Raw genomic sequence first — 27,318 nt, 5'->3', positions numbered from 1 at the left:
TGTAACAAACAGATATGTGGAAGTGGCTTTGGGATCTGGCAATGGGCAGAGGCTGGAAGAATTTTGAGAAGCATGACAGAAAAGGCCTAAATGTCTTAAATAGAAATGTGGACACTGAAGGCACTGCTGGTGAGATCTCAGAAGAAAATGAGGAACTCGTTACTGGAAACTGGACGGAACAATCCTTTTTCTACAGTGGCAGAAGCTTAGCAAAACGATGCATTTGGATATTTAGCTGAGCAGATTTCCAAGCAACACGTTGAAGGTGTGGCCTGATTTCCTCTTGGTGTGTATGGTAAAATACGAGAGGGGAGAGACAGAGGAGACTAAAAGGGAACCAGGTATGATTCGGGTAATTCTCAAGTCTATCCGGATTGCAAAAGACGCTAAAACTAGACTATTCACTGTGAGGAAACTGTGCTCTGGAGAGAAAGCCAAGGATGTGGCTGGACGACCTTTTGCTAATGCCTTGGAAGAACCAAAAGGTTCTTCAGTTACACAGAGGGCTCTTTAAAGAGACTAGGAGTGTTACTCATTCCCCTCAGTGATCTCAGCAGAAATCAGGAATAGAGATGGGGTTATCTAAGAAAGCTCTATGGCAGACCCTAGACTGCTTAATGGTATATAATTCCCCATGACATACATGTGAGACCCACAAGGTTTTGGAGAATGTTATACCAGGAGAAACTCTGCCAACCTGGATAAAATGCACAGAGAAAGGATGAAATGAAAGAAGGCTGTTAAACTCCCCAAAATCCTACAGGCAGGAAAGAGGCTGATAAAGTTACTCAGCTGAAAACATGTATGACTCTTACCCTTCGAGAAAAAGGAAGGATGACTCTGAGGGTAGGACCAAGGGCAGAGCCTCAAGCCACAGAGGATCATTCCCAGGCCTCAAAACCTGAGTTTGCCCAACTGGATTTTGAAATTGCTCGGGACCAGTGACTCCTCTTTTCCCTCAATTTTCTCCTCTTTTAGAGGGTAATGTCTAAAACTGTTATCCTAGGCCCGTCCAACCATTGTATTTTGGGAGCAGACAACTTCGTGTCTAGTTTCACATGTCCAAAGATAAAAAGGAATTTTGCTTCAGGATGAATCATATCCAGAGTCTCACCCAAATGTAATTTAGATGGTAAGATTTGGGACTTTTTAGCTAATGAGACTTAGATGAGATTTGGGGCTTGAGTTGATGCTGAATGGGTCGAGAATGTGGGGGACCTTGAGACGAGATGAATGTATTTTGCACATAGGACAGACGTGACTCTTTAGGGGCCGAAGGGTGGACTGCGCTAGGCAAAATAATGGCCCCCTAAAGATGTCCACATACTAAACTCTGGAAACTGAATATATTACCTTACATGGCAGAGATGTGATGTAATCGATTTATATTTGATCTTTGTCCCCAGTTCCTGGCACAGAGCTCCTAAAACCCTTGGAAGTTCCTGGGTGAGAGGAAGGCCTTTTGTTATTCGTAACAAGCCCCTTTCAACCATACCCGAGCTTATGCTAAAGAGGGGACTCTTCCTGGGCCTGCAGGATGGGAGGTGGCTGCCAGAGGGACCAGCCCTAAGATCAGACAGCTGGAACCTTCAACCGCAACCTCCTACCTCTGAGGAAGGGAAGGCGGTTCAATCACCATGGCCGATGATTTAATCAATCACACCTATGTGATGGAACTTCCACAAAAAGTCCGAAACAATGAGTTTGGAAAGCTTCTGAATGGGCTGATGAGCACATCAAAGTGCTCAGAAGATGGCATGCCTGGAGAGGGCACAGAAGCTCTGTGCCCCGCCCCATCCTATGTATCTCTTCCAGGTGGCTGTCCCTTTATAGTAAACTAGTAACAGAATGTAAAGTGCTACCCTGAGTTCTCTGAGTCGTTCTACTGAATTATCAAACCTGAGGGGTGTCCTGGGAACCCCTCAATTTGTAGTCAGCTGGGCAGAAATGTAGCCTGGGTACCCCATTTGCAGCTGGCATCCAAGGTGGGGCAGTCTTGTGGGACTGAGTCATGAAGTTATGGGATCTGAAGCCACTAACTTGAGGTAGTTAGTGTCAGAATGGAACTGAATTGTTGGACCGCTGGCTGTTTTTGGAGAATAAGAACTGGTCAGAAAATACCACAAGAGACTTTCTAGGAGTGATTAAATTAATGGTTTGAAGATGGGAAGATTATCCTGAATCACCTGGGTGCGCCTCATGTAACCATAATGGTCCTTATCAGAGGGATGCCATATGGTCAGAGTCAGAAAGAGACTGGAAGAGGTTACGGTGTTGCTCTGAAGTAAAGGAATGCAGGCAGCCTCAGGAAGCTAGAAAAGCCAAGGGAATCAATGCTCTACTAGAGACTCCAGAAGGAACCAGCCCTGCTGACACTAACTTTAGGTCAGGAAAACTGATTTTGGACTTCTGACCTCCAGAACTGTCAGATAATAAATTTCTGTTATTTTAAGCTACTGAATTTGCAGTACTTTGTTACAGCAGCAAAGGAAACTCATACAGCTCCCGACCTTCTTCACTTCTTCTCAACATAGATCAGAATTAAGCCAAGACATTCACTGCTAAAGAAGAGGGTCAGGGTCAGTGTGCACAAGGCTAGAATCCTCTCTCCCCTCCCCAAGGCCAGGTGGGCAGACAGCCATTGCTCCTTTCCTCTTTATCCGAACACAAGACTGGTGGGAAAAGGGGCTCAGCACCTGCCTTCGAAAAGAAGATGCTGTTCCACCTCTGTTCCTTCTCTTGCCTCTACACATACAAATGGCTGCCAGGCACCTGGGCCCACTGCCTGCTTCTGTATGGCCAGATTTGGTGGGGGGAGAAAAATGTAACTTCATGACATGAAAATTCTATGAAATTCAAATTTCAGTGTTCACAAATGAGGTCTTACTGGAACACAGCATGTGCATTTGTTCACGTACTACATATGGCTCCCTTCTACTACAATGGGAGAAGTGAGCCCCTCTGACAGAGATCACAAAGCCTGAACTATTTATCTGGCTCTCTGCAGTAAAAGTACAGTGACCCCAGCAGTAGGGATTATATTTACATGCAGAGCTAACTGCTTTCAACAGTTTTCTTTGAGTACTTCCTGAAATTTCGTATGACTCAGATTGTTTGCTTTGCTGTATTATACCCCATGTTCCATACATCCTTGGCAAAAAATAATTCCAGTCCATACAAAGTGCAATGTTCAGACAAAAGATGTAAAAAGGTCTAGGCCTTAACAGCATCCTACTTTTTAATTAACTCTTTAATAACTGAAAACATCAGAAAAACACATATTGGTTGAGATCTGAATCTTGACAGGCTCGGGAATAGCAGCTTTAGCTACGGTTGACCTCAGAGTCCCTACCAGAATCTTTGCTGTCTTTCTGTCTACAAAAATGTTTTTCCCAGGAGCTGAGGCCCTGAATGGTTAGAATTTCCATTCTAGGGCTCTCCTTTCCCTCTCCCATCACACTAGAGGGCCTCCCTGCCTGGAAAGGGACAAAATAATCTAGCCTCTGGCCTGCTGCTTCTAGCATATAACTAGTTATACTTTTTCAATGTTAACTATTACTACCAAGATCATTACCGTTTCTAGCCATTTATCTGTATATGGACGCCATGTTCAATTTTGTGCTGAAGTTAAACAACTCTTTCTTTTGATTCCCTCTCCTTTGATCTAAAACAACCTCATTAATCATATCAAAGCCTCAGGTATAAGACCGTCTGGGCAGCACAGGGAGTCTCTGCACCGGCTTCTGGACCAGCCCGACTTCACTCATCATGGCAGTAACAGGGAGCCCGGGGGCTCGTCTACATTCAAGTCCAGGAAATAAAAGTGAGCATGCTTTGTGGCTTCGGACTTCATCTCAAGTAAAAATTGTTAATAAAAAGCAGATTCCATAAAATCAAAGAGGAAGGGTGCTCAGCTCTGGGAGGAGAGTGTAACATGTAAAAGAACAAGAGCAGGACAGGGCAATTCCCTTGCTCATCTTTGTAACTACATTTGAGTTGTACATTATAAATTAGGTGGCAGTAGCTGGCAACTTTACACAATCTTAAGGAACGCTTAAGATAAACCGTCTTAGAAATTCACATCGTGCTCCCCGTTCGAAGTAAACACAAGGGCAACTAATTAAAACACCTACAACTAAGAAGTGAAGTCCAGAACTGCAAATGCATTTAGGCAGGCAGAATCTAGAATCAAAGGATCAAAATTAAGTTCAAATCACTGTGTTATGTAAAAAACGAAATCCCTCAAAACATTATAAACACAAGTGAGAAACCTAAATAACCCCTAACGTTAAACACGTCGTCCCATTACATACTCATCCAGGAGTCTCCCACAGCAAGCCCTGCAGAGCACTTGTCCCCGGAGACGCAGAGGGTCTCCTAATAAACACGGGTGACTGCGATGCCAAGACCATCTCTAACAGAGAGGCCAACATGACGGAACCAGCATGCACGTACACAAAGAGATATTATATTATCAAAGGCATACATGTAACGACAAAGAACAGCACCTGATTGAGTTCTGGTTCACAGAACACTCGATACAAGCATTCCGGAGACACCGGAAGCACTCCGTTATTAACTGCAGACTGGAAGCCAGATGGTCCACTTGGGATGGGTCTCTGCAGGCCAGTTCAACGGCATGAGAAGATCTCTTTAGGATATCCAGGACTCTTTGGAAGATAGTCCTGGGTGCTGTTTCTCTGAAAAAAGATAAAATTGTTACAAACCAGAAAAAAAAGAAAAAGACATTTCCAAACATCCTTTTCAGAACACTGCTGGTACTTAATTTTGTGGGGAGGCAAGCTAGGCCTATCTGTTCCAGCTCCTTCGTTTACGACACAAAAGAGCTACGTACGCTGAGCACTTCTCCAAGGCACCGCTCTTATCATCAACCTGTCCCTGTATTATCTCATTTAATCTTTGCATTAACCTTAGGAAGCCAATACTGTCCTCTCCATTTTAAAGACAAGACACCTGAGACAGAGAAGAGTCTATGTAATTTGCCCACATCCCTCAGCTGATAACTTTTGGAGCCACAATTCCAACTGAAACAGTCGATTTCCACCCCACAACAACCCGAACCCCCATTTAAGGTGACTGTTTATGGTTATGGGTCTGCCCTTAGTCCAACCAGAATATCTGCATCTCACGTTCTAGACAGAGAATATAACCATGTCCTCTGTCACCCAGTGTGTACCTGAAGTAAAGTTATGAGAAAGGGTCCTCATGAAGGACTGCCTGGGGGGCAGAGACACTACCCATTCTTAGATAGAGGAGCCAGAGGCAGTGCTCTGAGCTTACACACGTTCAACCACAAAGAAGGGGAGCCGGGGGAGCGGGAAGGAGGGAAGGAGACAGACAGAAGCAGAGGGAGACGGACAGAGAGACAGAGCGAGCTCGCTTCCAGGGAGAGTGTGTGCCCAGGGCGGGGGATGAACCTGTGGCTGTTCACCCCGCCCCCCCCAACTGGGCACCTCAGTTCCCACGGCCTCTCACGCCAGGAGCACTGCCCACACTGGCTCTCATTCCACAGCTATGAAGAGAAGGATTTCTGTGTGCAGCACGGCATCTAAACGCAAGCCCATTTCCTCATTCCATGAATCCTCTAAAGAAACAAGAATCCACTTTAATGTCAGAAGAAAAATTGCTGTTAGACAATTGAAGAGACTCTTACAGATTAGTCCTGACCATAGGAATTCTCTCCCTGTGCTCGCACCGTGGAATCCCAGCACCCTACATTTCACCCCTGGATGAACCGAAGCCAGACCACCGGGGAGCTGCGCATTTCTCCAGAAGCACGGCCACTGAAGCACCCCAAGCGGCTGTGCTTGCTCGGGGGCCTGGGAGACACTCCCTCCGCGAGCTTCAGGACCATAAATACTTGTACTCCAAGCGTCCCTTTTTATCTTAAGGATGGATGATAGAAATCACTATTTATCACGTTCTCCTCTGTCTTTGCCTTTAAGGAGCCTGGAGTCAAACCCACGACCCACCTTTAACACTACGGAGCCCTGAGCATGACTCCTGAGTACTAACGTTATTCCTGGCTTTTCCCTCCCCTCCAATTTCCTCCCTTACCTTTACTTTATCTAACTGTATTTATTTTTTAAGGCACGTCAGGATTTGTTTTTGGAAAGAGGCAGAATATAAATTACTCAATTAAAAATTGGGAAATCGTGCATAAAATAATCTGCCCCACCTCCCCCCGTTGGCCCTCTCTAAATGGGGATCATGAAGCTTTGGCTCAGGGTCGCAGCAATTAAGTGACCAAATAAAAAGGTGAAAGTTCAAAGGTGCAGCATTAGTCCTGCCTCAGAAACTGTATAAAACAATGGAGTGTGTAAGCCACTTTCAGTGACAATATGACAAAAAGAAGATTCACTAACACTCTCACGACAGCTTTAAGGAGAAGTGGGTGCTGCTGGGGAGAAGGCAATTCCCACTCTACCCCTAGAGCTCTTGCCACTGGACTAATAATAAAATTGACAGACACGCAGGAGAAAAAGAAATTTTAATTCGTGTGCATGGAGGTCTCATAGAAATGGGACCTAAAAAATGGGCCACAGCAGGCGGCTTTTATACTTTTTAGAGAAAGAAACACTAAATTTCTGAGGAATTGACAGAACAAAGAAACTTAGGCTTTGGGTGCTTAGTTAGTGAAGAATCTAAGGAGAGTCTGGACTTGGGGTAGTACGTTATAGAGGAAACAAGGTTTGTTTATATAGGCTTCTTGGCCCCAAATTCACCTCTGGGGATAAGGCTGTCCTTCTGACTCCAGATGCAGGGAGGGTACCTCTCACACGGAGATTTACTGCCTGCTTTCAACAGAGAGGAGGGTCAGAGCGTCCCTCTTGCACTGGCTCTTTCTTAAGTAACTTTAATTCAAAAAAAATCAATATGCCACTGAGGCTTACTTGGGGGAGGCGTGCTCTGGGCTCGAACGATACTAAATATAGTGCAGGCACTATTAACACGCTAAGAAAGTACCCACGGGTTTAAAACATCCTGAAGAATGACAAGAGTGATCATGATTTCTACAACAAAGAATAAACCTAATTACCTCTATCTGCCCCACCTGCATAAAGTGTGATGACATTTATTACTTAATCTTATAGTCAAATAAAAATAGAGCTCTAGAACTCAAATAATCTACAATAAAGCCTCTTTTTTTTTTCTCCTACGATGACTAAGAAATGTGTGTTTATACCTGGGGTAAAGAAGCCAGTATGATTTCTTTCAGCGGGTCCTTCACAAGCTCCCTCTCTCATGGGCACCACCTTCCTACTGTGAATGGTCTTCTCTGATGTCACTCTTTGAAATCTTAACCTCTGCTTCACTCAAAACTGATATCTAGCACAGCAAAAGCTTTGAAATCAAACTATAGTAGACAACACAAAATCACAGCGCTGTTCTTAGGAAAACTGGGTAACTGATATGCCAACCATAGAACAATTAGTAAGTTCATGAACCACCCAAAATAATTTCCAATGTTACAAGTTAATTTGTCACATATACACCATGCCTTTCTCCTTCATTACACTTTTAACCAAAAGAAAAATGTTTACCTGAACTACGGCCAACCAAAAGATTCCTGAAACACAAATAACTATCAATAGCTACTAAAGAGTAATCACGGCAGCATCTATCCAGCATACAACAGTTCACATACGCGGTATAAAGAGAAAATAATCTGGGACTGTGATCACTGTCATTTGTCCTCCCCATGGATTCCTGAAACCAGCAAGCACTGGCAATCCTCTGGGTCTGTTCACATGTATGCCCTCCCCCAGAAGCCCTCTCACACCACCCCCACCCAAGCCTCTGCCTGGAAGAAACTGCAGGCTCCTTTAAGGCCTCTGAAAACCCACAGCCCTGGTGAGACTCCTCTGCTACTCAGAGTACTCAGGGGAGCCGCAGCCCAGCTCTATGCGCCCCTGGAGCTCGGTCCATAGAACGGAATAGCATTTACCCACATCAGATTACATTCACTGATGCGGTCTATCAGCCCAGCTAGACTATAAATCCCAGAAAAATAGAGACTACCTTATTTTTTCTGTATCTCTAGGGCCCAGACCCGCATTCACTAAGTGCATTTGTTCAATTCAAGTTTAAAACAGTGATGAGACTATTCACATATTCAGAGCAGGATCTAACTGCTTCACAGACTTGTCAGGTAACCCACGTACTGAGCATGTGCCCTGAGCCAGGCACCAGGCCTGATGGGAGCAGTGAAATCAGTGTACTTTGCAGCAGCAACTGGAAAAAGGGAAACACTGAGGAACTAGCTCAACTCCTCCATTCCCATTAAGAAATTCACACATCCTGGACCCAAAAATTTGAAAAAAAAAAAAAGGTCATATCTTAAAGTGTTAATATCTTATAATTGGTATTTAAGAAACATCTAATTTCTCCTTCCCCACTGAATGATAAGCTTACCCACTGAATGGGCAAGCTTAAAGGGGGAGGGAGAGGTGAGGGGTTGTAACTCAATTAACTACATTTTAAATTTCTTGAAAGCAGAGACTATTTCTTAGATGTCTGTACCCCTCTATAAAGGGTGAAAGGAAAAAAAAAACTTTTCCTCTAGAGCCATATAATAAATATCTACAGATTTTATTCACCATATTTTAATACAATATAATAAATTAACAACTTTTATCAGATGAGGACAAAAAAAGCTTTTCATTAACAGTAACTACTGTGAAAACATTTAACTCTCTTCTGTACCTCTTTACCTTCTCCACAGCCTTGAAAGAAAGCTATTTGGCATTACAGATCCAAAGGAGTCCTAATGTACTCTGTCTGCAAATTCCATGTTCACTGTCAAGACAGCACAGCTAAGTATGTGTAATGATTAACGACAGTGAAATAACCAGTAAAGATCAGTCAATCGTTTGTATATTACAAATGTTATTAATAATAAAAATTGCTGTCACTTCTGCTTTAACCAAACTAACACAAAATATTCACAAAGACTTTAAGAAGCTTAGCTACTTCATTCTCAGAAGGCCGAAAGTACTTAGAAGGACAATTAAAATTCAACCATTAGACATTCCTTTTACATAGGAATGAATGTATACCCTGAAGACAACTTATAAATGAAATGTTACATTACAGAACAAAAACAGCCTTTGAATTATACAAAAGGTAGAACTGCACTTCCTTCAAGTTTGAACAGATCTGTAGGTTTAATCCTGACAAGTCCTGTTTGAATAAAATTAAAGAAAACTACCGGTGATTACAGCACAGGTTAGATAGGCCTAACATACCATCCGTACTCACATCTTACAGTCAATCCATCAGGCGGCACCTCCTTCTGAAAAGGAGACTAACTGTTCGTCATTTAACACTGCGACTAAGACTTACCTCCTGGTTGAAAGATTCATTCTAATACCCGACATTTAATTAAAAATTGGCACATGTGGTTTAGAGTCGCTTAACCACTGTCACTGAGAAAAACTATTAGAATACACACAAGTTCAGAGATTAAAATAACAATCATTGGTTGTTATTTAAAAGCATAAACCCCTTACTGATTTGACTGCGTTAGACGAACAAAAACAGAAAATAAAAACATTTCTATCTCCTACCAGAAAGAGCCTAGGCAAAAGTTTGAAATTCATCTCTGCAGACCTCAAAACTCTCCTTTATATACTCTATTCCCCTCTTCTGTCACATCCAGGACACTCAAGCTGAGACAACTCCCTGAGACAGGGTTGCAGGGTTGGCAAACTTTTTCTGCAAAGAGCCAGAGAGTAAATATTTTAGGCTTTGAGGACCTGACAACCCCTGTCACAACTTCTCTGCTGCTGCAGGGCAAAAGCAGCCAGAGACAACATCCAAAAGAACGAACACAGCTGTGTTCTAGTCAACTCTTTGTATGGACACTGAAATTTAAAGTTCATATAATTTTCATGTGTCATGAAATTTTGGTCATTTGTTTTCCCCTACCATTTAAAATGTAAAAATCATTCTTAACTCAAAGGCCATTAAAAAAAAAAAAAAAAAAAAGGTGGTAGGTCAGGTTTGGCCCACAGATCATAGTTTGGCGATACCAGCTTTAAAGGGTTCCAAATATATCAGTCCTCTCCCCCCCCGAAAAGTCACATGCTTCCCTCTTCCCCAATGTCCTCACCACAGTCAAAATTCATCTGTCATCAGAACAAAGAGAATCTCAAATGCATTATACCAAGCAAAGGAAGCGAAGAGAAGGTGAAATGCACAGAAGTGGACAGTGTCCAGAAGAGAACTGTGCACACAGAGAAACCTGGCAAATGACAGTGCTGGCACTAAAGATCCCAGGTGAAGGCCGGACTGTTCCAGAAGAGGTGCTGGAACTATCAATCATATGAGAAAAAACCAAATTGGAGCCTTATGTATAATCCTACTAAAAGTAACTCCAAATGGATTTAGGAATGTATGTTAGGCAAAACTATGAAACTCTGGAAGAAAATATATGGAGAATGTCTTTACAGTCTTAGGTAGAGAAAGATTTTTTGTATGTAAGACCTTATTTAAAAAGTGGTATTTGAGCACAGAACCGAAGAAGGTGAGGAAGCAAACTATGCCCCTTCCTGTGAGAAGAGCTTGGATGGCAGGCAAAGGCATCACAGGAACAGCAGGGGGCTTGGTGGAAGCATCCAGTGACTCAGGGGTAAGACACAGGCTCTGTAGGCCACTGAAAGAACTTCCGCTCCTGATGTGAACCCAGGGAGGGTTCTGAGCAGAGGAGTGACATCACCTGACTTTCACTTTGAAAGGATCCCTCTGGCTATTCTGTGAAGAACTGATCATAGCAGGAGAAAGAAAAGACAACAGGAGATCAGTCAGGACACTATTCTTGGAAAAGAGTGGCAGAGGCAGACATACGAAGCACGGATCAGATTCTGAATATATTCTGAAGACGGAGCCAATAAGACTTGATGATAGATTATTATGAGGGGTATCTGAGAAGGGGGAGTCAAGGATGGCTCCAAATTTTGGCCTGAGCAATAAATGGACAGATGTATCTGCTGTTTACTGAGTTGGAGGAGACTGCTGTAAAGATATATGGAGAAGGGAGGAATCAGGAGTTCAGGTGGAGATTTGTTAAATTTGAGGTACTTATTGAAATACAAGTGGAAATGTGGAGTAGGCAGATGAACATACAAGTTTGGAGATCAGGAGAAAAGTCCAGCTAAAGAAAACTGTTACAGTTACCATCAAATGTAAAGTAGTAAAACCCCAAGGCTGAATGCAATTGCCAGGAGAGTACAGGTAGGTGGGGAGAAGAGGTCTGAGGACTGAGCTCTGGACCGCAGAGAGAAAAGCCAACAAGAGAGGAAAATCCGAAGGGGGTGGTGTTCTAGAAGCCAAATGAAGGTGTTTCAAGGAGAAAGAAGTGATGAACTACATCAACTGCAGCTGATAAGGATTTATCCAGTAAGATTTAAGATTTTAAGATTTATCTTAAATCCAGTAAGATAAGGATTTAAGATGAAGACCAATGGACTTGGCAATGTGGAATGGGTTCAAGAGAACAGAGAAATTGTGGTAGGTGAATATAAAAAACTCTTTAGAGAAGCTTTATTATAAATGGGAGCAGAGAAAAATCAGGGAAATGGGGGAGAGATTTTTCTTAGGATGGGAAAAATTACAGCAGATCTATAAACTGATGAGAACAATCTAACAGAAAAGGTAAAACTGATGATTTAAGAAAGGGGGGGAGAGAATTGTTGGAGCAAGGTATGCAAAAGGGAGCGGAATTTAGTGCAGACCTGAGGGTGGCTGGCATCTGAAGGAAGACAGTTAACCGACAGTAACAGAGGGAAGGCAAATTATGGGGACAGATACAAGTAGGGGGTAGAGAGGGTAGTGGGAGTTCCTGGAAATTATCTTCTGGTTGCCCCTATTTTTTCAGAAAAATAGGAAACTGAGGAGGAGGATGAGGGAGAGGCAACCGAGACTTAGGGAGAGCAAAAGGCATAAAACAGTTGACTAGGAAAGCACGAGAATTAAATGGATTCGGGAAATAGAAGGATTGCTGGGTAGAACTAAATGCCTACCCAAGGTCAGTGATCATCCATTTACAGAAAGACCAATCAGTATGGTTGTAAGTTTTTCTCCATCCTCGTTCAGTTATTTGGGTGCAGACACAAAGGAAACAGCAAGTTGGATTTAACTAGGGCTGAAGTTTTACCAGGAAAGTATGACAAAGTTAGGAGAAGAGGCAAGGGAACTGAGAATGTACACAAGGAAATGCTTTATTACTGATCCTTAGATCTAAACTGGATTTAAGAAGGGAAATGTGACCATAAGGAACAAAAGGGACAGTGAATAGGAAGGAGTAGGATCAACAGACTGTGGGTCCTGGTGGGGTTGAAGACTTGTTGGAATAGGGGACCCGGAGAGACAGGATACAACAGGCAGCCAGAGTGGGACTCTTGGAATTACGATTGTGGAGGGAATGCAGCCATGGTTAGTCATAAGGCCTGGGTAGCACATGGCAATGTGTGGTTAGATGGGAGGAAGGGGGTGTCCAAGTTCACTGAAGGAGAGAAAGTCAAGAAATAAAAGGCCAGGGTAATGAAAGGATAATCTATGTAAAAACTAAAATAACCAAGATTTAAGACAGGAGAAGTAATGCAGAGTTAACAGTGAACTAGAGCTAAATTCTTTAAGGAACGACATAGAGGGACCAACAGATCTTTTAATAGCAGAAGAGATTATCCATGAGGTATACTCTGATGGCATGAGATGAAAAGTTGGAGGGGTTTTGGAGGAAGAAGTTCTGAAAGCAGCAATGACAATCACCTTCACACCTTCAAGCCAAGCAGTACACTGGATATAGGAGAAAACAGCCCACTTTGAGGACCTTCTGGGAAAAGTTTGTCCTTAGAAGTGAGCCGTATTTCACCTAGATCAAGATGAAAGGAATGTTCAGAGAGGTTGAGGACATAGGGAATTTTGCACACGGGAAGGGTTTTAAAAGCTGAGGAGTCAGAAAAGAATCCATACAAAGTCTTAAGGGAGTCAGAGAGTAACAGAAAACCTAGGAGTTTCCCATATTAGTTAGAAAATCAGCTTGTGAATGTCTAGAAAAAACCCCGTTGAGATTTTATTTTGAATGGCATTGAAACCACAGGTCAACTTGGGGAGAACTGATGTCTCTACGTTATTGCAGTTTCCTATCATGTAATGGTATAACCATTTATGTTTTCTTTAATGTCTTCTGATCAAGTTTTGTAATATTCTCAATGAGGATGATAGCCCCTAACACTTAAACTGTGCTTATTCCGTGCCCGGCACTTAACTAAGCACTATATATAAAACCTCCACGGCTACCGTGAGCATATCCCTAGCTTACAAATCGTCCTCTTACCTCTAATATGACTTCTCTGGGCTTGTGGCCGTCAGAGAGGCTGACTCAGCCTAGAGTGAGCCCCAGGGTTCCTTAGTCTTTGAATGAGTGTCCTTGCCCACGGTCCAGTGACCACACCCTCGGGTCCAGGGACCACTACAAAAGACTGGAAGAATGAAAGAGCTGAGAAACTCTCCTCTGGGGGCATGGTTGGTCACAATTCTAACCTTATTTATTTTGATTTGCTGGCTCAAACTTCTTCCTGTCTACTTTGTCCATTTAAGATAATTGGATGCATGGGGTGGCTCACACTGACCACATCGGTATTTTGAAGCTGAGTCAGAACACCTTACCAAGTAGTTCTGTGTGGTATTCTAGCTCATGGCACAGGTAAAAATAAAGGAAACTGTCACCACACTCTATGATGTTCTTTTTATAGTGTAGCATAATTGATGTTCTCTCTCAACACAGCTGATCTGAATCATGGTTGAGTCAAGACAGCATATGGCGTCCTTTGCTAAGCTGACAAGTGGCGTGGGTTTCTTTTGGCAGGGGGGAGTTGTTTTGTTTCTTTTTCTTTTTTTTTTTTTTTTTTAATAATGACCTTCCTCTCCAACTCCTTCTTTTTATTTATTTATTTATTTATTTTTAGCTGTGTTGGGTCTTCGTTGCTGCACGCGGGTTTCTCATTGCGGTGGCTTCTCTTGTTGGGAGCACGGGCTCTAGGCGCGCGGGCTTCAGTCGTTGCGGCACACGGGCTCAGCAGTTGTGGCTCGCAGGCTCTAGAGCACAGGCTCAGTAGTGGTGTCGCACAGGCTTAGTTGCTCCGCGGCATGTGGGATCTTCCCAGACCAGGGCTCGAACCTGTGTCCCCTGCATTGGCAGGTGGATTCTTAACTGCTGCACCACCAGGGAAGCCCGTTTTGTTTCATTTTTTGTTTTTCTTTTTGGTGCAGCCAAAGACTCCTGTTGGTCAGAGGCTCAGTAATGTTTGCGGGAAAGCTATGTGAATGTGTGTACATGCAGATGGTAGGTTAATTTTGAGTTCTGCACTAGGCTGACCTCTGAAGTGCTCAATATCCCCTTCCTTATGAAAGTTAGTCAACATACTGACGCGAGCAATGAGGAACACCAAAACATTTTCTACCTCTTGAAATCATCATCATCTGTCATTATTTGATCATTTTTTATACCTCTTACTAGAGTCTTTCCTCTGTGCTCTCACTTTATATCTAATGACCCCAGAAAATTAAATAATCTAAGGAAATAATAAAAATACAACCAAGTGCTCATTATGTGCTAGTAGGTACTGAAAATACAGAGGTAAGTAAGAAGAATCCTGCCCTCAGATTGTTCTCATTCTAGTGGGACTGGTAGGTGATAAGTGATCATAACACTCTAGTGAAGTTCTTTGAAAGAGGTAAGGGGAACATAGGACAGAAGCACATAGGTCAAAAAGGCTTTCAGGAGGGGTTGAAATGGTCATTAAAACCTGAGGGAAAACTAGGAGTGTGTGTATGAGGAAAGGAAAGAAGTTACAAGTTTAATATTACAGCATTTGAGCTATTCCCCCTTTAGTGGTTTGAAGTGAGCTAGAAATACTTACACTGTACCAACTAGAGTTGCATCACTAAACACAGAGCATGGTACACAGCATATGTGAGGTAATTAAGTAAATAACTAACACGGTAAATCGAATTAATAACTTTTGAGCAATCAGAGCAGTCATTATTGACTGGCTGTCAGTGCTAAGAAGTGACTCTCTTCATTACAGCCATTGGCTCTTCATTGTTTATTCAGTTCAACATATATTAAGCACTCACAATGGACCGGGCACTATGTTAGAAGATACCATAAAGAAGACAGACCCTGCCCACAGCAAAGTCACAACCAAGTCAGGGGAAACACATACAAAAGTCTACTGCATTATGAAATGAAAGTGCAGTGAGAAAGGAGTTCACACTTTAAACATCTCCCCTCCATTCCAGACACGGTAATCATATGTTTATTTCTAAAAATTATAAATATAGAGCCCAACTTTGAAACAAGGTGAATATCTCCACACACCAGAAACTGACTGGAAACACTTGGCTATAATCAGGTCTAAAACCAGAGTGGAACATGTCCAGAATGGCCTAAGGTCATCTGCAATTCAACTCTGGCAGGATGACGAGAACCAAAAGCCGCCTACACCTGTGGTGATCAGAGTCACTACGTAAAAGTCAGTGTTAGGACAGGACTCCCCTGCATCTGAAGAGAGAGAAAAAGAGCTGGGCTCAGTGCAGCCCTATGTATGGGTTACCTGCAAAGCTGTGCGCCTCCAACGTCAGGACAAAGCCAAGACAGCTTCCAGAGATGGAACCCGGTCCAAGATGCTGGCTAGCTTAGTGACCAGATACACAATATCCTAATATCACTACGACACAAATCACCAATAGCAGGAAAACCTGATCTTAGGCTAGGGTCACTGGGGAAATAGGTGGAAGCAAACGCAACATCATTATACAAGGAGGAGTGAGCCCAGAAAGGGAGAAAATGCAACAAATTTCTCACGGTGAGCCAGCAAACTAAAAGTTCAAAGAGAAAATCTAACCCTAAGAAAAAGTGTCCCCTTTCCTCACCACTCCCAATGACAAACCTGCAGAATTTGTGCTTCCCAACCCCACAACGCTAGACTGCTGGACTAAGCCCTAGGGCCAAGACAAAGAACGTCTCCATCAGGGAGCACAGAAAGGGATCTAGTGTATCTTAAACTAGATCCACAGAATGATCACTTTGAGATTCTCAAGCTGGTGAACCAGCAGGCAAAGAAGAGCGACTACACTGGCAGGAGAAACCCACCCTGATTATCAAGAAGAGTTGCTACTACAAGCTGGGCACCAGCAGGAGTAATCTGGAACTCAGGGGCTCAATGGCTGTCTCTTGGTACTTCCATGTCCAGGGATAGCCACAAACAGGCAGCTGCAGCAACCACAGACTGACAGGAGAGAGGCAACCAAGGGCTCAGCCCTCTGGGCATCACAGCCCAGCTACAGTGCCGGGGGAAAGTCAGGGAAGTCTAGACTGCAAGCAGGAGCAGGGAGATGATTATCCGCTTACGGCCTCAGGACAGTCTTCAGCAGTGGGGACTGAACTTACTGCACTAACACTCCTGTCCAGGTCTTTGCTTTTAGATTCCAAACAGCTACAGCCTCCAAGAGCCCGTGACTGAGTGAACAGCGTCAGGCAAGAGGAGGTCTCAGAAGAAGAGCACACCGCAACGAATCTTCACGGTGTCCCTCACCGCACAGCCTTGGTCCATCCAGATAACAAGCCCAGGGGCAATTCTCAACCAGTGGGCAACAGGCTAATAGATAAACCAGCCAGCCCTGTGCACAGATCATTTGGAGGTGCACCCCTCAGGGATACCCAGCGGGGCTGAGCTGCAGCTGCCTGCAACAGTTACCACTCAGTATGGCATCCCTGCACTGGTTGTTCCCCCTTCCACACCTAGCTTCCCCTGTGCCATACTCCTGACTGCTGGGGGTCACCTATGATTAAATTACTTCACCCAAGTCCCTACCTCAAATTCTGCTTTGGGGGAAAAAAAAAATCCAAAGGCTCAGGTATACAAGGAGACATGTATAAAGATGGTCTCTGCAGTACTGTTTGAATTACCAAAACTTCAGGACAAATCCAATACCCATCAGTAAGAAAAAGGGTAGGTAAATTATGATGTAAGCTTATGAAGGAACACTCTACAGCAGTTGAAGTTAATGATCTAGCTCTCTATGTATAAAAACTGGTAGCACTCGAAAACAGAGCAAAAATTAAAGATGCAAACTGCAGCGTGTACAGCATAAAACATACAGTATAACACGTACAAGGGAGGGAGGAATGAGACTGGAAAGTGAAACAAAGAGCCCTACCCACCACTCTCACCTCCGGGCATTCACGCCCTTCTGTGTGACCCTTAGAACACGCAGTGGTAAGGGCATGTCCTTTCCAAGATGATAAAGGCACCCCAGCTCCCAACTTGAGCGGGCTCTCTTGGATCACTCGCTTTCCAACAAGCCGGCTGCCGAGGCACGAGCAGCCCTGGGGAGGGGTCCACGTGGTTAGGAACTGGAGCTTTCTGCCCAGAGCCACTCGTGTGAGCGTGGAATCCCGACCTCCCACCCCAGTGAGGCCTTCGGGAGACCACAGACCTGGCCCACGGCTTGACTGCAGCCTCGCGCAAGACCCCAAGCCAGAACCACTCAGCTAAGCAGCTCCCAGATTCCGGACCCTAATAAACTGTGTGAAACAATAAATGTCTGTGGCTTCAAGATGCTAACCTGTGGGGTTATCTGTTCTAATACCGAGGACATTAACAATATCAGTAATGTTTTGGATTTTGAGAGAACAAAATTTTAACATTTGTTGATTTTGCAAGTGAAATACATGGGTACTTGTTAGATTATCTGTTATATCATCCTCCATAAAGGCATTAACATTATTATATATTTGTGGGTTTTGACTTGACAAGAGTTTAAAAATAAGCAAAGAAACCAACAAAAACACTAGAGTGAAAGTTAACGGAAAGCTTCAATTTCCTTTTTCCTTAGAGTACACAAGTATGGTTTTCTAAAATGTCAGCTCCTAAAGCACAGTCACTCCATGCAAAATCATCTAAATTCCTCTGCTCATGTCATAATGTAAGTTACTGTCAAGTACTCACTTTTTTATTGGAAATTCTATAACTTTTTTAAATTATTTAATATCGCTAAAATACCTTTCTACCAAGGGATTAAGATTTTGTAAGAAATTACTGCCTACATCTTTTGGATCTGAAAAACCAATTTTCTTCCACTGACTTGAGTTATTAAATCTATTCCTTATTCTAAAGTTCCAGAGGCAGTTCCAAAGCCTATTAAAACAAGAACTTGATCATGGAATTGAGATGAAATTAAAAATTTTACAAGCACTATTTTAAAATATGAAAAAAAATTTCAAGAATTACCACACTTTTCATTTCTTTTCACTCCTGATTCTGACTTGAGCCTGCAATAATAATAGTGGTGTTTGCTGGCATCAACTACGTGCCAAGCACCATTCCAGACTCGACATCCAGCACCCCCTAATACCCACATCAACCCTACAAGGTAGGCATTATTATAATACCCGTTCTACCAGGGTAGAACTGAGGCTCAGAGAAGTTAAAAATATTTGCAGTTCATGCAGCTAGTATGTTGCAGTACTTAGATTTGAAACTAGACCTATGCCTTACAAAAGCCTTTTTCCCCTGAAACCCACTGAGTCCAAAAAGATATCAGTATTTCATGCTGACACATTTCAACAGGGAGAGGAAGAAGCTCCCCGAACTCAATTGTTTAAAAAACAAAACAGGGGCTTCCCTGGTGGCGCAGTGGTTGAGAGTCCGCCTGCCGATGCAGGGGACACGGGTTCGTGCCCCGGTCCAGGAAGATCCCACATGCCGCGGAGCGGCTAGGCCTGTGAGCCATGGCAGCTGAGCCTGTGTGTCCGGAGCCTGTGCTCCACAACGGGAGGGGCCACAGCAGTGAGAGGCCCACATAGAGCAAAAAAAAAAAAAAAAAAAAAAAAAAAAAAAAAAAAAAAAAAAAAAACAAAACAATTTCAGTCACTCTGCAAAACAGCCCCTGCATTATTCACAGGTCACAAAAAGCCGAGCAAATTCCACTCCTACCCCAGAGGAAGGAGATCTCAGGTTCCACAGCAGTAGGATGAAATCACACTACGGCTACCCCTGCAATGCAAGGTTCCAAAAGCACCCTCACACTGCAATTTTCAGTGGACAATGAGCTGAAATTTCCAGTGCCACATTACTTCCCTTATCCTTCCAGGATTACTTCCATTTCTTTCTACATTTGGTTTCAAGCATTTCATGCATTCACACATCAGTCACTTCAGCTCATCTCAGGCTCTGGAAACAGAGAGCACTGTCTGGCATAGATGAAGATGTAAAACAAAGCCCGACTCACTCTAACTGTATGAAGAACATTAGATAAATCTTTCTTTTCTGAGGGCAAATTTTACAATTCACAAACATTGTTTTACCACAAAGTCTGAGATTTAGCTCGAGTAAGTTCTTCTGGGGGTGGCAAGGAGAAGGACAATAATTTTACACACAGAAAACTGAGATATAACTTACATACAGTGAATTACACAGATCATTAGTGTTTAACGAGTTGTGTCAAATCCAGGCAACCAATACCCATCTAGATAGAGCACATTTCCTTTACTCCAGAAAATTCCCTCATGCTCCTTCCCAGTCAACCCCCAACCTCCTTTGACAACCACTGTTCATGTCTGTATTGCCAATTAGCGATACAGACAAGATTAGCTTTGCCAATTGTAGAACTTCATAGAATCATACAGTATGTACTGTTTGTCTAGCTTCTGGCATTCAGTATGTTTTGAGATTCGTCCATGTTGTTGTGTACACTGGTGGTTCATTCATTTCAATTACCGGGCAGTTTTAGCCATTCTCCCATTGACGGACATTCGAGTTGGTTCCAGTATTTGGCTATTACCAATAAAGCTGCTATAAACATTCTTTTACAAGGCTTTTGTGAACGTATGTTCTAGAGTAAATACCTAGGGTCATAGGCAAGTGTATGTTTAACTTTATAAAAAACTGCCAAAATGTTTCCCAAAGCGGTTGCACCATTTACACTCCCACCAGCAATGTACGAGAGTTCCAGTTGCTCCACATCCTTGCCAAAATTTGGTGCTGTCAGTCATTCTAATCCTAGCAATTCTAATGAGTATGCAGAGGTATCTCATTATGGTTTTACTTGTTTATAACAGCTTTATTGAGATATAATTAACAAAGCATACAATTCACTCATTTAAACTACATAATTCAATGGATTTTGGTATATTACATTATTAACTTTTTAAATTGTGGTAAAATATGTAACATAGAATTTGCCATTTTGACCATCTTTAAGTGTAGAATTCAGTGGCTTTAATTATATTAGTAATGTTGTACAACCATCAACACTAATTCCAAAACTTTTCTAAGACCCCAAACAAACTCTGTAACCATTAAACAATAACTCCCCCCACCAACCCCTGGTAATCTCTAATCTCCTTTCTGTCTCTATGAATTTGCCAATTCTAAGTACTTCATAGAGGTGGAATCTTACAAAATTTGTCCTTTTATGCCTGGCTTCTTTCACTTAGCATGTTTTCAAGGTTCACCCACATTATAGCACGTATCAGTACTTTATTCCTTTTTATGGCTAAATAATATTCCACTGTAGGTATATACCACATTTTGTTTATCCATTCATCTGCTGATGGACACTTAGGTTGTTTCCATCTCTTGGCTATTGTGAATAATACCTCAATGAACACTGGCATACAAGTATCTGTTTGAGTCCCTGCTTTCAACTCTCTTGGGTAAGTACATACCTAAGAGTGGAACTGCTGGGTCATACTCTGTGTTTAGCTTTTTGAGGTGCCACCAAACCGTTTTCCATAGTAGCTGAACCATTTCACATTCCCACCAGCAATGTACAAGGGTTCCAAATTCTCCACATCCTCACCAACACTTACTTTCCATTTTTTGGTAACAGCCATCCTAAAGAGCGTGGAGTGGTGTCTCATTGCTTTAATATGCATTTTCTTGATGATTAATGATGTTGAGTACTTTATCATGTGTTTGCTGGCCATTTATATAATCTTCCTTTGTAAAGCACAGATTTTTATGACCAATTTTTTAATTGGATTGTCTTTTTATTATTGAGTTGCAGGAGCACTTTTATATACTCCAAAGCAAGTTCTTTGTCAGATATATGTATTGCAAATATTTTCAGTCTATGGCTTGCCTTTTTCATTTTCTTAATGGTGTCTTTTGATGAGCAGAAGTTTTTTTAATTTTGATAAAGTCTAGCTTGATAATCAATTTTTTCTTGCAAGGTTAATGTTATATGTGTCCTGGATAAGAAATGTCTGCCTACACACAAGATCACAAAGATATTCTCCCATCTTCTAAACATTTTGTAGTTTTAGCTTTTATGTTTAGGTCTACAATCCATGTTGAAATATTTTTTGTGAATGGTCCAAGGTATGGGTCAAAGTTCATTTTATTCCAATTAGATATCAAGTTGTTCTACCACCACCATTTGTTGAAATAAATAATTTTTAGATTGACTTTGGTTTAGAGTTTGCAAATATTTTGGAAATGGGCTTAACACTCCTTACACAACATTCAGCATTCAATAAAAGATAGGACCAAATGACTAAACACAAGAAGACAGAAAATGAGAATAGATAGTTATCAGGCACATTCTCTAAAAAAAACTATAATTAATATGCTTAAGAAGGTAAATGACAAAATGAATTACAACAGCGTAATCCATTTTAAAAAATCAAACAGAAATTCTGCAATACAATAACTCAAAAATACAATACCTGAAACTAAGAACACAATAGATGATAGCAGATTAGACATAGCAGAAAAGAGGAATAGAGAACTAGAAGGCAGATTAGCAGAAAAATTTCAAACCAAAGCTCAGAGAGAATGGGAAATACATAAAGGAGGCTTTGAGAGATATAAAATATAGTGAAAGGTTTAACATATGTGTAATTACAGTCCTTGAAGGAAAGGAAAGAACAGGAGAGAGGCAGTATTTGAAGAAACACTGGCTGACAATTTCCTAAACTGTTCAGACACCCAATTCAAGAAGCATTATCCAAACAGGATAATTACAAAAAAGCCAACCATCTCTGTCCTCATAGGCCTTCATTCTGGAAGGAGACAGAGAACAAATAAGAAACCACTATTAATAATTACATAGTAAATATGTTAGAATATAATATGTTCTTTCTTTAAAAAAGGGAAAATAGTTTATAAGGTAAAGGGGTCCCAAAGTATGGAGGGAAATATCTGCACTATTATATAGGATATACAAAGCCACGAAGGAAGTAATCAGAAAAATAATTTTGACTAAACATAGGTTAACAAGAAAAAATTAGCCACACTGAGAGAAGCTTAAAAAAATTATTATCTACATGAACATGGAAGAAAAAAGACTATGCACGCACCATGAGTAATCACTTATACAAATAGCAGCAATTTGTTAAGCACCTACAATTATCTGACTGTATTCTAGATGCTAGGGATACAGGGAATGTGATACATTCACTTTATTCAAGAAGCTTATGGGATGGAAGAGCAATGAGGTGTCAGTTTAAGCATGAGAATAATTTACAGAAAGCAGTATCCAAATGTTACATTGTTTCATGAATACTCAAGAACCAGAACATAATCTTCCCTACAGAAAAAAACAGAGTAGCATTACTCAACAGAACTTACTGTGGTGATGGAAAAATTCTGTATCTGCACAGTCCAATAAGGTAACCACCAGCCACCCGTGACTGCCTACCGAGTACTTCAAATGTGGCTGGCACAAGGAATGGAATTATTAATTTTACTTATTGCTAATTAATTTAAATAGCCACATGTCACAAGTGGCTGCACAGACAGTGGAGGTATAGAGTATGACAACCAATCTGACTTGACTCTACACTTTAATAGAGGGATCTGCATACATCATAAAGATAAATGATGAAGAAATACATCATAAGGGTAACTAAAGGGCTGGAAAATAAAACCTCCAGGAAAAGGCTGAAAACAGAATTCTTAATGTATTTACATCTTACTCTGTTCCAGAAAGAACCTAGCATGACTTGTAAAGACTCGGAGCACAGCCAAGAAAAATCACTTGTTAAATGTTAAAAATGCAGATGCATACATTAAAAAGGTATAAAACAAATTTAAAACAATTAATAAAAAGAACTATCTTCTACAAAGAAGAAATAACTGAATAGCCTCTTAGTACTGATGTTTTATGACCATAAGCAATTTTTTTTTTTTTTTTTTACAGATTTTAGTGGTTAAGACACTATTCAAGGAGCGCATTATAGAATATGGGTTTAATCCAGAGGACGAAAATTTTAGATTGGTATACTGATGATCTATATACCAATATATATAACAAATTACCCCCAAACTGAGCAGTTTAAAACAATCACATTTATGGTCTCACACAGGTCAGAGTCTCTCGTGAGCTTGCACACATGGCTGTGGGCTTGACTGGGACTGAGAGGATCCACTTCCTGGATGGTCATCACATGGCTGCCGGCAGGAGGCCTCAGTTCCTCACCACACAGATCTCTCTACTTGGACGCTTGAGTGTCCTCACAACATGGCAGCTGGCTTTGTCAGAGTGAGTGATCCAAGAGAGAAAGCAAAGGGGAAGCTGCACGGCCTTTTATGTCTCAGAAGTCACACACTGTCATTTCCCCCATGTCTATCATTTACAAATAAGTCACTAAGTTCAGCCCACACTCAAGGAGAGAGGAATTCTTTTGTTCCATCAGTTACTTTCTTACTTTCCTCAGTATGTTTTTGCTTTGTCTGGTGTTTTTCTATTTGCTACTCTGAGGTCTCATTTTGCTTCACTTTACATCCCATCCAACTCCTAACACCTTGGTCCATCCTCCTTCTGGGTCCATTGACATTGGATGGATCCTCTCAGAGCAGCTGGACTCTGGAAACCCCGTGAGTTTCTGTGAGGGTGATTTGCCCAAAGACACACAAAGAAGTAGTGGCAGAATCAGGACCAGAAGCCGGATCTCACAAACTCTCATCAAAGGCTCTCTGCCCCACCACACAACTATATGCCTCCCTATCCCAAGACCTGCACATCAGTTCACCTTTCCTGGTCTTCAAACTCCACCTGGAATTAGGACAAACTTCCTGCCAGCCCCAGGAAAAACTCAAATCAAATATGGGACACATCTTCACTTCCTCATTCTTCCCCAACAATCTAACTGGTCCCTGAGTCTTGTCTATTCAATCTTGTAAATATTTTTCAATATTTATCCTACCCACCCCCATAGATAATATCCTAAATTCAGGCACTTTTCTCTTTCACTTGGGCTTCTGCATCAACTTCTTAAAAGTCCCCTGCCTCTACCCTCACCCTAATGTATCCCCAACAGTAGCAGTCAGAGATCTTTCTAATATACAGATCTTGCCATGCCATGCCCTTGAAAGAACCTTCAATGCTTCCCCTCACAAGGGACAGAGTCAAGAAAGGTCTTGTAAACTGGCTCGGGGTCTCAGATTTTATCCTCCAGGTTATAAAGAGTGTCCCGATGTCTGACCATCTCCTCTGTACCATACACCTTACCTATGTTATCTCATTTAAACCACTCAGAAACTGTGCAAAATCAGCACACAGTCCCTTTGCACATACTGTTCTTTCTAATTAGCCCTCTCATCTGTAAGCCATGAAGCCAGAGTAATCTAAAACCTTTCCTGGCCCACCAATCTATCCATGAGGTCCGCAGTTCCCCCTGTGCCACTACCTCTTCTTGTCTAGACCCCCCATTACAATTTGTTTACACAGCAATTACTCCAACATGCTTGAAAAAAGGGGGGGTATCACATTCATCTCTGCACCTTCAGCCTCTAGAAAAGAACCTGTTTCAGAGTAGGTGCTTAATAAAGGTAGATGACTGACTACTGACTAAAAGGAGGATCCGTCATGGTATAGATATGCCCAAGCAGTAACTCATTCAACATCTCCCAGAGTGTCATATCAATTAACATATCTCCCCAAAATCCATAAGGAGCAGTGCCCTGGGCTCTTAGCACTCTTTCAATTGTTCAATACTTCTTATTGTGATTTAAGGCAGTAGAAGTGCTCAGATCAAAAGGACCTCTAGGACTTCTACGCTCCCTCTACTCTTTGCTATCTGCTGGTTCCCCAGAACAGGACTTTCCAAGAGAAGACTTTTTATTTTTCAACTTCATCACCTAGCACAAAACCTGGCACATGGGGGACCATCCATAAATGTGTTAAAGGATAATATCAGCTAGCACTTACTTAGTACTATGTGTCAGGTATGTGCTAAGGATTTAATATGCATTATCTGATTTAATCCTGACAACAACGTCCCCAGAAAGGTACTGTCCAACATTATTCCTATTAAACAGACGTGGAAACTGAGGCCCAGAAAAGACTAGAACAAAACCAAACAGGCACTGACTGAGAGCATCACATACTTTATATTTTCACATCCTTTGTTTCATTTATTCCTCTGTACAATTCAGAAATGAAGTTATGTATTATATTCCCATTTTTAGGCAAGAAACCTTAAGGCTTGGAAAAATTGCACAATAACGCACGCACAGCTTGTAGGGCCAGGAACCAAATCCAGGTCTGTCAGACTCCTGGGCACCTTTGACAATGGCCATCTGGCCCTTCAATGGCAGAGTAAGGATTGAAGTGGCCTCTCCACAAAGCGCGGCCACCACTGGGGATACAAAGCCTGAGCTGAGGCCGAATGGAGTGACGCCGCCTCCCACCTTGCACATCTGTAACGTGTCTCTCCCCCACCAGCACGTATGCTGACGCCGGCGGCCTGTCAGTCTGTTCCCGTTACAGGAGCGCCATCAACGCGACTCAACTAACCAAACAGGCAGCAGGCGGCCAAGGGCTCACTTGGTTCGGTCCCCCTTCCTGCACCCGGCTTCACATCTGTACTGACGGGCGGGGAGCTAGTGTCAGCCCCCCGCGGCACCTCGGGGACCGGGCGCGGGAGGACGCGGGCCTGGCATCGGCGGCCCGGGGCCCCGCGGGCGCCTCGCGGAGGCCGCCACCCCGCGGCCGTCCCGGGAGGAGGGGGCGGCCCTCTCCCCAACTGCCGCGCCCCCGCCCTGCTCCCGCAGCCCCACCGGGCCGCCCCCGACGCTCGCGCCGCCCGGGTCGTTACCGATTCCGCTGCTCTTTGAAGAGCGCCGTCAGCGCGCGGAGAGCCTCCAGGTCCTGGATGGGCGCGGGCACCATGACGCCGGACAGCCTGCCGGGCGGCAGCCTGGGCGCCGCCATCTTGCCGCTCGCAGCTCGGGCCGAGCGGGCGACGACGAGGAGCAGCAGGAGGAGGAGCAGGAGGGAAGGCAGAAGGGGGAGGAGCGCGCTCCGCAGCCTCCGGACGCCGCCGCCGCCGCCTCTGCGCCGCTGCAGCCCGTGGCCGTGCTGGGAGAGCGCGAGAGCACGCGCGCCGAATCGCCTCAGGCTGGACGACGCGATGGCTCGGCGAGAGGAGGGGGCGCGGGCGGAAGTCCCGCCTGTAGGGAGGGGGCGCCAGCCGGAAGTTCGGCCTGTGGGGAGGGGGCGCGGGCGGAAGTTGTGTTTGAGGGGGCGGGGAAGTCAGGAGGGTGGAGGAGCCCAGAGGAGAAGTCTGGATGGGGTACCGGGACAGGGGCGCCCTGAGGGGGGAGGTGCGGGCAGAGGGGGTCTCCACGGGAGGGGTATGAGGAAGGGTCCTGCAGAGGCCCCCCCAGCGGAAAAGGCTGAAGACCTGGATCCTGCGGTTGGGTGGGTTGATCGGTGCCCACACCGACCCACTCGGAACTGGAGCAGTCTGTCTCCAGCTTGCAAGTCTCAGACCCTGGAAGCTCACTTCCCAATTCGTACTGATCATTTACTGACGATAACAGTTCATTTACCAGGCCTGCTTGGGATGAGAATACGTTGTTCCAGCTCATCAACGGCTTTACATACAATTAGATGTCAAGGAGCTAGATTCTACATAGGTAGGGTAAGAACTGTGTTTTTCTAAGGGAAATGAGTATATTTTATAGGAATCAGACAAGGCTTCTCTGGGGTGTTGGTAACTCACATGTTTTCTTTCCACCACGCTTTATCATATCATGTATATGTCCTTTCAACAGGCATTGTTGCCAATCCCCATGCTAGGTGCTGGGCAAACGGTGGTCCCTCGGTATCTGTGTGGGATTGGTCCAGGATCTCCCATGGACACCAAAATCCGTGGATGCTCAAGTCCCACAGTTGGCCCTCTGTATCCACGGATGTGGAACTCATGGATACAGAGGGACGCCTGTGTAAATATCAATAAGAGACGATCCCAACCCTGAAGAAACTCAAAGACTATTT

General features: G+C 43.3%; 1 protein-coding gene across 1 annotated transcript in view; it reads right to left on the bottom strand.

Moving 5' to 3' along the window:
• The window catches only part of ATXN10 (ataxin 10), a gene marked incomplete at its 5' end in the record, with an annotated part of 159,811 nt that extends 133,561 nt beyond the window's left edge, over positions 1–26,250 (bottom strand). Inside the window, 2 exons of the mRNA XM_079715481.1 lie at positions 4,509–4,700; positions 26,135–26,250. Of these exons, the coding sequence (XP_079571607.1) occupies positions 4,509–4,700; positions 26,135–26,250 (308 nt within the window). The remainder of the gene's footprint in view (positions 1–4,508; positions 4,701–26,134) is intronic.
• Positions 26,251–27,318: the final 1,068 nt, after the last annotated feature.

The sequence above is a fragment of the Hyperoodon ampullatus genome (genome assembly GCF_949752795.1).
Source record: "Hyperoodon ampullatus genome assembly, chromosome: 11".
Taxonomy (NCBI): domain Eukaryota; kingdom Metazoa; phylum Chordata; class Mammalia; order Artiodactyla; family Ziphiidae; genus Hyperoodon; species Hyperoodon ampullatus.
The sequence above is the reverse complement of the archived record's forward strand: the minus strand, read 5'-3'. Positions and strand labels throughout refer to the sequence as shown.